This window comes from Protopterus annectens, chromosome 7.part0, assembly GCF_019279795.1.
Source record: "Protopterus annectens isolate FY-2018-M chromosome 7.part0, PAN1.0, whole genome shotgun sequence".
In the NCBI taxonomy this organism is placed as follows: Eukaryota; Metazoa; Chordata; order Ceratodontiformes; family Protopteridae; genus Protopterus; species Protopterus annectens.
Genome location: NC_056739.1, coordinates 157,501,764 through 157,514,297, shown reverse-complemented (window position 1 = coordinate 157,514,297; position 12,534 = coordinate 157,501,764). Strand labels below are relative to the sequence as shown.

The following is a 12,534-nucleotide window of genomic DNA, read 5'->3' as shown; positions in this document are numbered from 1 at the left end:
AAAATTGCACTCTTGAAACAGTGCGTTAAAAGACAACACTCCTACTTTTAAAATAAATTTCCTTAAGCCCAGCAAAGGAAACCAGAAGTCAACTATCAATCCTTAAATGCCTCAGAGGAGCATACTCCTTGGTGGCAGTAAAGCTCTTAAGGACTTTGCACCCAAACCTGTCTGCTTGAGCTGCCTGACAGTTTGGGCTCCTGGAAGGTGACCTGAAGCTATGGAAGATGGCCGGCTGTTATATCCTTGGAAGGATATACCCATATATCTAAGGCTAGTGCAGTAGTGATCAATATAAAAAACATGCTTGTGGTAACAGCAACTGGCCAATTTCAGCAAAAGTGGGAAGCATGCTTGCCTGGGCAAACATATGGTTACCCACTACAATCAGAGAGCCCTTTTGATTCTAAAAAACATTTCTGTTTATTACAGGAAAGTCAGAAAGGAACATTCCCAACCAGGGAAATGAAAATGCATATGTCATCCAGGTCCAAGTGCACAGAGTTCTGGAATAGTAAATTTTGAACTACTAGTTTTGGCTGGAGGCAAATGTTTATTTGTGGTGATCCCCATATGTAAGAGTCAGTTGCCAGAAGGCCCATGTTTTCAACATCCACTTGTGAAGCTATGTCATGGTTCTGCTCAGCCTGTCTGCTACAAAATTCTGCTCTGACATTAGATAGGTAGCCTGTAGGGATACACTGTGCTGAACTGCTAAATCCCAAGCCATCACAGCTAGCCTGCAGAATCTGGTTGAGGTACCACATCATTGTGGTACACTGTGAAGAGACAGCCTGAAGCCGTGATAACCAAGAAATGGTGCATGTAGAAGAGCCATCACTTCTTTGATGTGTGTGTTTTTAACTTGTTCTACTTCTTCTGAAAGTCCTGAATATTCATTCAGTTGGACACAACTCCCTGAACAAACTCTGAGGCATCTCCTCTCATCAACCGAGTAATCATCTGAAGTAAGGGGAAGAGATGGGCTGAGAGTCAAGTGGTGCACAAAAATCCCAGAAAAGGAATCTGAAAGTTAAAAGATGTAGTTGTTGGGTCCAGAGTTTAAAGAGCCACTGAAATTTTCCAATATGAAGTCTGCCCAGACGAATCACGAGAATATGAAAGGCCACGTACCCTAACATTCTGATATACCCTCTGGCAACTGCCTTGAGTCAGACTGAAGGCTCCAGAAAATGAAGGACAGACTGCTTTTGTTTTGAGGAAGAAAAGCAATCAGTGGAGATGCACTCGGAAGACAGACCAGAAATAATCTTGTGTAAGCAGGAATGAGAGACTTCTCTGTGATTACTGGAGATCCAACAAGAAAATGATTCACTTCCCAATCAAGGGATTTTTGGCAATTCTTGTTGAAGGACTCTGCCACTATTAGGCTTTCAGGCTTTCATCTAGGTTCAGAAAATTGTGAATGCCTTGCAACCTGCAATAGGCAATCATTGGGGTAAGGCACTAAAGAGCAGTATATAGTCCAAAGGACAAAACAGACAACAGAAAATGTGAACCAGCAACAGAAAATTGCAAAAAAATTGTCTGAAACTTCTGAGGACTAGAACACGAACATTTTTTTTAATTCTAAAGTTACTAAGAATCTGCCACAGAGAATGACAGGTAATAGACTGAGGACAAAATTTTGAATTTCTGTATTTAGATGTGAAGGTTGAGTAAAGAAAGGTCTAGAATAAATAACCAAATTCCTTTTTTTCTTTGGCACCAAAAAAAAAAAAATTCTTGAAAAGCCCTTTCCCCTTTTGGAGGGAGGCACAGCACCTGACTTAGAATAGCAGAGAAGAGAGGGATCTGTTTGGAGGCATGTGGGGCAATCCCCTAATATAATGGAAGGTAATCCTACCGCCAATGGTAACTCCTGAGAATGGGACATAGCACCCAAATATCACATATATGTTGCAAAATAGGACGGTGAATGCCTAGAAGATTGCCAGGATGGGGTATGCAGTCTGCTTTTATAGGTGGATACTAGGATTGGGAGGAAGGACTGTTGTAGCTGAATGAACCCTGTCACTACCTTTTGTAAATTTAATTACAGGAATTTTTCTGGAAAGATTTAGTCTGATCTGAAAGAGGAACCTGCACTGGGGAAAATTGTCGGAAATAATTCCAAAAAGAGGACTGAAAATTGGTAACTTCTTGGATTAACTTTCCTCCTTCAAACCTTTTGAGAACCTCCACAAAGGAAGGACCAAAAAGTTACTGTCTTGAAAGATTCAGAGAAGTTCTGTGAACGTAGGCAAATGTAACCAAGCAAATGTCAGAACAGAATCTGTAACGGTCACCCTGGATTCTGCATCAGGAGCTTCATATGCACATTTCAAAATATACTTTGTGAACTGAGAAACTAAAGGCAGAAGTGAAGACAGGCATAACTTTGACTCGGGGATAGGTAAGTCGGCAATTAACTTCTGCATAATGTCAATACAGGCAAATAATGTCAATACAGGCAAAGAGAAATCTAGGAATTTGAGTCTGACTGTTCAGTTTTAAATGACAGGGTGGAAGACGCATACATAATCTTACTAAACCTATCCAAACTTTATCCAATCTGACAGAGGCCAAAGGACTAGCAGCTGCAATGAGTTTGAAAGCAGAAGATTTGGATAAGATAATAGCTGGGAGAGCCACAGGATTAGTTAAAAAATATTCCCAAATCAGTGGAACCTTTGAAACCTTCTATAATCTATCAGGTTTACTAGGGAGGGAAGACTGCATACCAGGAGATGCACAAGCTGTCAATCATCATCCTCCAGGGGAGAGAACACATAAGGAATAGGGGCTTGCAGAAGAAAGTTCTCTTATAACAAACCATACCTCATCCAAGATTCAAAAAAATCCCTCTGCTCCCAGTGAAACATGTCCCTCATTTTAGTAATAGTATCAAAAAAGCCAATCCTCCCATAGGGGAATTTGAGGAGCAACTTCCCTCAAAAATCAGAATCCCTATGGCTAAAAGGGCATGTCTGAGAAGCAGAATCCCAATGCAAAAGTTCACCCTTCAGCTTAGAGTCCTTATCTGAAAAGGGAGGACAATCTCTTCTTTTGCACCCAAGGAGACAAATCTGTTCCATATCAAATGGCTATAAATAAACCTTTAGCAAAGTGCATTCAATCATCTCTAGGAAGGGAAGTGGAAAATGTGAATAAGCCAGTGCTTCCACTTCCTGGCACAGCCTTCTAAAAATGAAAAGGTACAGTGGCATTTCCTTCCAAGGGAAAACGTTCCTCAGGGAAGTATAACACTGGAATACCTCATGGTTCCTTCCCAGAAATTAGCAGGAGTGGGTCTCCCTTTCCCAACCAGGGCGTACTAACTGCTGCAGAGCATGTGCCCACCTCTCAGTCCTTTGTGGCTCCATGAGGAGCAACACCAGAGAGACCAAGACAAGAATATGAATCATCTGAGAAACAACTATTGGCTACAGTGAAGTCGCTCAACATCTTCTGAGGCACAGAAGTTGGAATAAAAAACACACACAAAGCCTCCCTTACTGGTATGTTTTTCTTGTGAACAGGGGTGGGATGAAATTACATGTTAACACGAAAGCCAGACAAGATAAGTACTGGGTAAAGGAAACAACCTAATACAATCTCAACAGAGGTAGCATAAATAGTAACATATCACAGCAAATTGCCAGCAATACAAGAAATCTCTTCCTGACAATAAAAAAACATCCAATATAGAAAATTACATAAAACATACTTTCCAGAAATATATTTTAGGAAAAGCCTTAAAACAAAATATATCCCCCCCAAAAAATGAGAACCCTTTCAGGCAAAAGCAGCCATATAAAAGCTACATGAAAAGAAAAAGGCATCTTTACAGGAAACTACTGCACTAGAGCTAAAGGACCAGTCCTACACTTGCATGCATTTTTTTAAAGAAATGGAAGGCAATCCCCCCAAACAGGGAACTTGACTTCCAACCCAGGACAAAGCACAACCAGTAGATAACCTAACAAACTGCTATCACACCGTTCACAGTTTATCAGCAAGAATACTCTGAAGTTTCGCACTGTAGCTTTTGTATTCCCTATGCAGGCATCAGCTATGATGTGTGAAAGGTGAAAGATCTTCAAAATTAGAAGCAAAAAAATATCAGTAAACAAACAAAAGCAATAAAGATCAGTAAACAAACAAAAGCAACAAAGATCAGTAAACAAACAAAAGCAACAAAGATCAGTAAACAAACAAAAGCAACAAAGATCAGTAAACAAACAAAAGCAACAAAGATAAGTAAACAAACAAAAGTAATAAAGATCAGTAAACAAACAAAAGTAATACAGTAAAACCTGGCAAAATGGCAGAAAAAAAAAACAGTCTAGGTACTTAATACAGCTGTGGTCATCACCTGAAAGCATAGACTTTTGACGACTTTAAGCAGAAAAACACTTGAAGATGGTGCTTGGCTGCTTCTGTCTGCACCACAGATCTTACTGGCATCCATGATGTTGAGAGAATCCAGCTCCATACAAGAAAATGTCCAAAGCTCTTAAAGCCTGAATATGCAGCTGCATCATAATTGCCACTCATTATGAATGACGCTACAGCAGTGATCTTTATGACGATCACCACTGCCTTCTCTTTCCTTATACCCAATGTCAGCTGATGGTAGGCATTTTAACATTCTCAATCATTTCAAGGGCAGATTTTATTAATTTCTGGGAAAAAAATGTGCAGGGGTCTTCAGCTTGTCACCTAATAACCTACTTTCACAGCAATACAACACCATTTATCTGACAGGCATATTACCTTCCTAGCATAAGACTTAATTGCCAATGTCATCATTGAACTCCTTGCAACCTGCACCACCACTTCAGAAATCTGCTCCATTCAATTGTAAGCAATGAACACCTGGCTCTAATAACCCACATTCACAAAGAGTTGGTGGTAGGTATCCAAACACACAATCCACTCTCCACTTTCTGAACTTCAAAACCTACCTTCCTTCTTACATGTGTACTGTCAAGGGACACCAGCACTACTCCACTGGTGGTAAAACTGGTTACCGCATTTCCTCAGATTATAGCAGCCCTATGACACTATTATTTTGTTGCTGATCATGTGTGTATTCTGTTGTCCACTATCATATTGTTCTTTGTATTTCTAACTTGTGCACTGCTGACATGCGACTTAACTCTGCTACACCAGTGTTCCCCAACCACTGGGCCGAGGACCAGTTCCGGGCCGTGGAGCACTTGGAACCATGCCGTCAGGTAAGGTAAGTTAATGTCTGTGTGCGTGTGTGTCTGTGTGCGTGTGTGTCTGTGTGCGTGTGTGTGAGAGAGAGATCAGGAGAGAGAGAGATCAGGAGAGTGAGAACAATGTGAGAATGAATGCAAGAATGAATGAAGAAGGGGCTGTGTGAATGAATGCAGGTGTGATTGAGAAAGTGGCTCTGTGTGTGTGTGTGTGTGTGTGTGTGTGTGTGTGTGAGATCAGAAGAGTGAGAGCGATGTGTGAATGAATGAAGTGTGTGTGAGAGTGTGAGTGAGAGAGAGATCAGAACAGTGGCAGCAATGTGTGAATGAATGAATGCAGGTATGAATGAGGATGTGACTGTGTGCGAGAGACAGGAAAAGAGTGACAGCGATGTGTGTCAGTGAATGCATGCATGAATGCAAGAGACTGTGTGTGTATGCATTGTATGGATGAAAGGTACACAAACTTCATTGCTGCTGCTGCTGCAGCGATCCCTCTCACTCTTTCTCCCCTCCTCTCTGTCTCACACACACACTTCTCAACCCCTTACTTAGATCAAGATATCTGGACAAAGCCAAAAATAATGGGGGGTGAACAAAGGCCCAAAATAGGGACCCTTTTAAGTGCTGCTCTCATAAACTTTGAAAGTTGATAGAAATACAGGTTTTGCATTAACATGAATTTTCTGAAGGGTATGAAGTATGAAACTCAACTGTCTGCCATTATTTTCTGACTTCAGCCTCAATGATCTGCCAGTGATTTGCCAGAAAACGACAATTTTATGAAAAAATGACCAAAATTATGAGGCAAAAATCTGGACATTCTGTGAAAATCTGTACAGCTGAGAGGTATGCTGGACAGAGCCAAATAATAGGGACAGATGTTAAATATTGCTCTTATAAACAAAATCATTAAGGTTGCCATTAGGTTTACTTACCTCTCAACCACAGTAGATCAATGTTATGCTGTTAAGCAGATTGTACACTTTTTTTTTGGGGGGGGGGGTAATTATTGCCAATTGTCCTTTTATTGTACTTTGGAGCTTTTCTCCCCAGGTCTGGCCTCCTCATTAAACAAATGTCAAATAAATATGTACTTTATTAGGCCAGTCCACAAACTGTGGTGGTGGTACTGTGGTAGCATTGTCACCTCACAGTAAGATGTTGTCCTGTTCGATTCTCAGCTAGAGTGTCTTCTGTGCGGAGACATGCGTGAATGGGCGTACCTTTGTTGAAGGTTGTGCATCAGGGCCGGCAACTCGGCACGTAAAAATCTACTGTGGCGACCCCTAACCAGGAAAAGCCGAAAGACACAACATTAGGCCAGTCCATGGAAAATTGTCTTACATTGATACCAGTCCTTGGTGCAAAAAAGGTTGGAGACCACTGTGCTACACACATTCTCCGATCATCATGCTGACCACCAGCACATACAATGACAACTGCACATTACTGCCATCTTACATTATACTGTGTCATATCGACTTCAGCGGACGTTATGGCTGAAAAGTCCTTTTCAGGTCAGGTCAATAAACAATTAAACATCAACCAGTCATAACATACAAAATTCCCTAGCCTCTATTGATTAGACTGACAACTTGGTCAGTAGTGCAACTTATTATGGCTAGTTCAAACTGGAAAACACAATGTAAAACATCCTGAAGTATTAACACATAATGTACAGCAACTGTTAAACACATTTCAAGATCCAGACAATCTTTTTGATGGAATTACAAAGTTATTAAGCTTTATAAGACAGACAAGACTTTTCAAAAATCTACAAACATATCCAATGATTTCAAATAAGTGAATTAAACAGTTAGTAAGGAACGGAAATTAAAAACCTGGGAGAGGCAACCGGTTTATGAAAGAAAATTGGCAGAAGACAATCCAACGCAAAAGAAATGTATTACAAATATCTAAACAGAAAAACAGAACTTTCTGTCCAAACATTAAAAAATCAATAGCGAAGATCCTAAAGTCACACTGAAAAAATGTAATCATTTCCTCAATATTGGTGTTAAGGATTATAAAGCAAACATTTCTGGATCTTGAGTACAGGGTATAAGGGGATTTTTAATGACCTCCAGACTGGCATGGTTCCTGGAGCATGGAAAATATTGCATTTAAGACCAATTTTGAAAATGGCAACAGCGATGAGGTTGAAAAATACCATCCAAATAAGCCGATTCTGGGTAAATGTTTTGAAACGTAGGTTACAGATAACAAATGTTAAAGGAAATACTTTTCACTATTTAATAGGTATTCAACAATATGGATTCATTAAGGGCAAATAGATCTTGACCAACTTAATTCTACGATCGTATTTCAATAGTCATAGATCTAGGTCTATTGGGTCTCAATTTACTCAGCTCCAGCAAAAGCTTTAGATACTTATTCCACTTGGTTATTAAACTATAGAAAATGCCAACTGTCAGTTTTTGAGTCACATTCTGTTTAATATCACATTTTCTACAATTCCACATGGTAAATCTTGCTGGCTTTCAAAATATGTTGATGACTGAAGAGTTAAATTCTTAATCACTAATGAAATGACTTTTTGTTAAACAATGATTTGGGCTAAATTTCAGTTCTGACAAATGTTATGTACTTCAGAAATGGTAGAAAAGTATACTCAGTCTCCTTTATCAACATTAAAGCAGTAGATAACTTTAAGGACCTGTGTGTATTTAGGCCTAATGACCATTCCTTTGGAAAGATCCTGACATAGGTTGTTTAGCCATGAAACATCTTGGGCTTTTGATGAAAGATTCATCTTCTAAAGATGCAGTCTGCCTGACTACACGAGGCATACATCTGACTAGCCCTTGAAACTGTTTTTTGTACCTCTAATGCTGGGTATCTGTACCTCTAATGCTGGGTATCTCAATTCTCTACAATCAGTACAAAGGAAGCCCAACGTTTCATGATAAAACTCCACAAGCAATATTTCATGCAGAACCTTATTTCTAAGTGCATAACAAGACTGATAAAAAGTCGAAGTTTTTACATGAAATGCAATGCTCATCTACGACAGTCCCTTATTACCCTTAGAATTCATGAATTGTCAAAAAGGCTTCCCTCTTTGGATTAGGTTATCTGAAAATTTACACACTTTGAAATACAATCTTGAAAACTGGGCTGATGATCCCGTATACTTTTCTGAAAATAAGGGAACTGTTGCTCTGTCTCTGACCTAAAGACTGTATTTGTAATTACGAACAGTTAAACAAAATGTCATTAGGCTTGACAAAGTAGGGTAAAACCATCTCCTCATATGAGATGGTTGCGTTGTATAGAATTTTTGCCGGACAATGGCACCACTGGTACAGGCAAGAAGGCCTTTCACAAACAGATTCACTTCTTCAAAAGGCTAAGCATAGTGTATCAGCCTATAAATTACGCAACTCTTAAATGTGGTAGAAAACCAATGCAGCCTCAAAGAACTGTTCCTTCACACAAATAGCTCAACTTTGGACATGCCGCTCTCTCATTACCACCAACCTGGTCAGCAGCCCCTGGAAATCGAATCAGTTAACTGCAGCCCAGATTATAATTCAGGGCCTTGGTGGGCTGTTCTAATCATGCCACAGAACTGCGAGATTAAAAAAAAAAAAAAACTGAAAAAATATGTAAACTTAAAAAATATCTTGTCAAATCACAAATGCAAAACAATCGCTTGAATAAAATGAAGTATAAAAAGAATAAAGCTTTACATAACAGCATATGCATGAAATGCAGTCAACAGAATAAAAATACACCTCTAATTAACATTACTTCAAATAAAACAGACACAAATATACAACTGAAGAAAACTTGTATTTTTTCCACATGCACATTTAGATCTATTTCAGGCACTATTCAAACTTACAAAGTATTTCCTCTGGTAGGTAAGCTTATAGTACGAGACACTTTATCTTTGTAGTATGGATCCCTCAAAGAGAATCCTATACCATCTTCTTTAATTTCTGTAAGAGACGCCAATGACTTTGTGATGTTCTTGGTGGAACTGTCCAATGGTGGACCAAGGCACTCTGCGGAAATTGCTTTCATCTGAATAGACAGTTTTGGCTCGCCCTTCAGACATTGATAGAGAATATAATTATTAGACATGGGCTGAACTTTATCTCTGGCTTCAACAGGAATGTGCAGTAATTACCAAAAGACAATCCAAGTTACAAAAAAATTAGCACAACTATCTCCAAAGAAAAATCAAAAACTAAGTGAATAAATTTAAGTTACTAACGAACACTGTATTTTGAGTCAAATGGAAACCTACTGCAGTAAAACAGGTGAATCCCTTCTTATATCATTAAACCATTACTACAAACACTAAAAAACATCCTTAAACTTGGTACCTTGAGTTTGAAATCATCTTGACTCGCAGAAACTTTCATGCTGAAGGATTGTGAACAGCTGAGACACAAAAAGTAGCAAAGTTAGTAAATATTGCACATCAGACATAAGCAACAGATGTAACGTGCTTTAATATTGCACATCAGACATAAGCAACAGATGGAACAGCCTTTAATATTACACATCAGACATAAGCAACAGATGGAACCGGCTTTTTGTGATATCTTCCCAGAGCAGGCCAATCGGTATCGCAATAATATTATTGTCTGAATAGCCATAGCTCTGAACTGTTCAACAAAATGTACCACTTTTATTTCTGGAGCACCTAACGCATGCTGTAAGTCATGCTGATGATCACCCAATGAAATAACTAAGAAATGGCAAATGTTAATACTCCTGGTGGACTAGCAGTAAATACAACAGTACCATGACTGTTGGCAATTAGAACTCTTTCAAAGAGCCAAGCAATACCCTAAAGTTGACAATATGACATTGGTCAGGTTAAAAAATAATCAAAGCTGAGGTAGTAGCAAAGTAGGCAGACTGATTCCACACTAACCCTTCAAGATTACTTTTTTTTTAAACGCCTTTATTACATTTTTATGTTGTATGGGTACCTATGTTACTGTTTACAACAGAAAAATCACATCCCATATTTTTATGCATTATACATACATTTAACAATCATTCCCTCCAACATTACATAAACTGCTAAACTCCTGCCCCTCTCCAAACTTCACCATTCCTGAACATTAGTCTTTGTGTATTGTTTTATGGAATCTGCTTCTTCCCTTTTCTAAAGGTCTTACCTCCAGTTGTTTCATCTCCTTTACAAAATTCACTACTTTACAATTTCTGTTTGCTAATCACTATTTAAGGTAGCCAACAGCATTAAACTTAACACTTTACCATATCTGTGCGACTGAGATTCTAAGATCCCAGTTCAAAAAGAATAATTTCTTTGTACGTAATGTTGGGACAGGAAATGGATGTAGCCAAAGTACGCTCTACAGATTTTTTTTTACAAATCTGCCATTTCATTACAGTTCTAAAAAAGATTTCAATTTATTGAGCTTAAGAAATTTTTGGGAGAAATAATCAGCTTTCATGAAGGATTATTATTTACAAGTGAGGACACTAGAAATTAATATGAAACAGTGAAGATGCATCAAGGGGACCTAGAAGGGAAAAAGTTTAACGGTGTAGATTTCTGGAGAAATTTAGGAAAACGTTTGGTATGGAAGATGTGAAGGCTGCCAGCCTAGCTAGATAGAATTTTGTAGATAATTTTATGTCTCTGTAAATATAAATGTAATCCACAGGCTTGTTTTACAAATGTAAGAAAATTGCATTATGTTCTGGGCTTCAAACATGTAACCATAGTGCACCCTGCCAGAAGAAAGCTGATAAATAAAGCATTTTATAACGGTTTGATCTCAAGCTTGGAGACAGGATGTCTGGGCTAGCAAATTCTACCTATTGTCTTGATTTAAGACATTACTAAGGTTTTAAAAGTGTCTTTTATTGCTGTGGCTTCCTGGCCAGGTGCAGCTTACAAGAAATGTACATTTTGAGTTTCATTTAGCCTGGGAACTAAAGGAGAAGTGATAGAAATGATGTAATGTGAAATGACTCAATAGTACTGGGTGTTATCAATTTAAGAATTTCTCGGAGAGAAAGATAGGGCATTTTGTATTTTGTCTGAAGCTGACAACATCTCACCATAACTTGCTTTGCTCTGTATGTGATTTAGAACATTGTTTCTCTTAGTTAGATAGAAATATAGCCAGATTAGCCTAATTTTTTTATATTTATGTCAGACAGTCCTACAATACTGTTTTAAAAGTTTCCTGTGATCTCTGAACTCCTGATTAGCACTGTGTTGAAGTAATAATTATTGTCTTGTGTTTTGATTATTATTAAATATTTTTAAAACTTCCAACTGTGGCTGTTTTGTGTAGAGATAATTTAAGGTCTTGGAGAGTACTTGCATTTTTATTTGGTGATGCTGTCCAAGCCACTCCAATACTCTTGCTGCTCAGTCACAACTACTACTTGGATAACAGTAATATATTACACAGTGAAATTGGTCACCCTTTGGGAAGGGCCTTATTAGTAGCAGATAAGAGTAGCTAGTGGCAGTGATTACTACCATGTAGTCTGGCAGGATGGGGCATAGGAGAACCTGTGCCAGCCTTCCCCAGGAGTGTCTGTGTGTTTTATATAAACCAAATCTTAATATGTGTATGTGTGTGTGTGTGTGTGTGTGTGTGTGTGTGTGTGTGTGTGTGTGTGTGTGTGTGTGTGTGCGTGTGTGTGTGTGTGAGCTACTTGGGCAGGGACATGAAGCACTGGTTGGACAGAGGGGGTACTGGAGGTTTTGGCTTGACTACTCAGCTGAGATCTGAACCCTATAGCTGTGTCAGTGGGGAGTCTTATAGGGGATCTGGAGAGAATGGGAGAAACCAGCCCTAGACTGACTGTGATCTGTGTGTGCTCTTAAGGGAAATTGTACTTTACTGTGTGTGTGTACTTGTTATCCTTCCCAATGTGCACGCCCCTCACTGGTGCTAGTGGTGAGGATTGAGGCTCCTTGATTACTGGCCCAGTGCATGGGTGTCGCATATTGTTTGGCAGTGGTGGGATATCCACATCAAATATTAATTGTTTGATAGTAGTGAATTATCCACCTCAAATACTAATTGGCTTGTAGTGGTGTGGATAGTGAATTCCTGTAGCTTGTGTACAGTGATCACTGAAGGTGTTTTTGTACTGTAAAATCAGCCACGCAGTGAATATTCAGAGTTCAGATCACAATTGTTTTATTTCTTTTGTTAGCTTAGTCAGTCAGGGAGATCAGGCAAGCATGTCAGCAGAGGAGTACAGTAAGCTGACAAGGAGCCAATTGGCTTAGATGTGCCAGGCTAAAGGACTTTTGCATGGAAACCTA

At 39.0% G+C, this 12,534-nt stretch overlaps 1 protein-coding gene across 2 annotated transcripts in view; it reads right to left on the bottom strand.

Moving 5' to 3' along the window:
• Positions 1 to 12,534, bottom strand: part of KIF21B (kinesin family member 21B) — a 1,412,490-nt gene that overhangs the window by 191,495 nt on the left and 1,208,461 nt on the right. For both annotated transcript variants that reach the window (XM_044076606.1, XM_044076607.1), the window contains exons 24-25: positions 9,587 to 9,644; positions 9,100 to 9,305 (exon numbers count right to left, since the gene is read on the bottom strand). In XM_044076606.1, the coding sequence (XP_043932541.1) occupies positions 9,100 to 9,305; positions 9,587 to 9,644 (264 nt within the window). The remainder of the gene's footprint in view (positions 1 to 9,099; positions 9,306 to 9,586; positions 9,645 to 12,534) is intronic.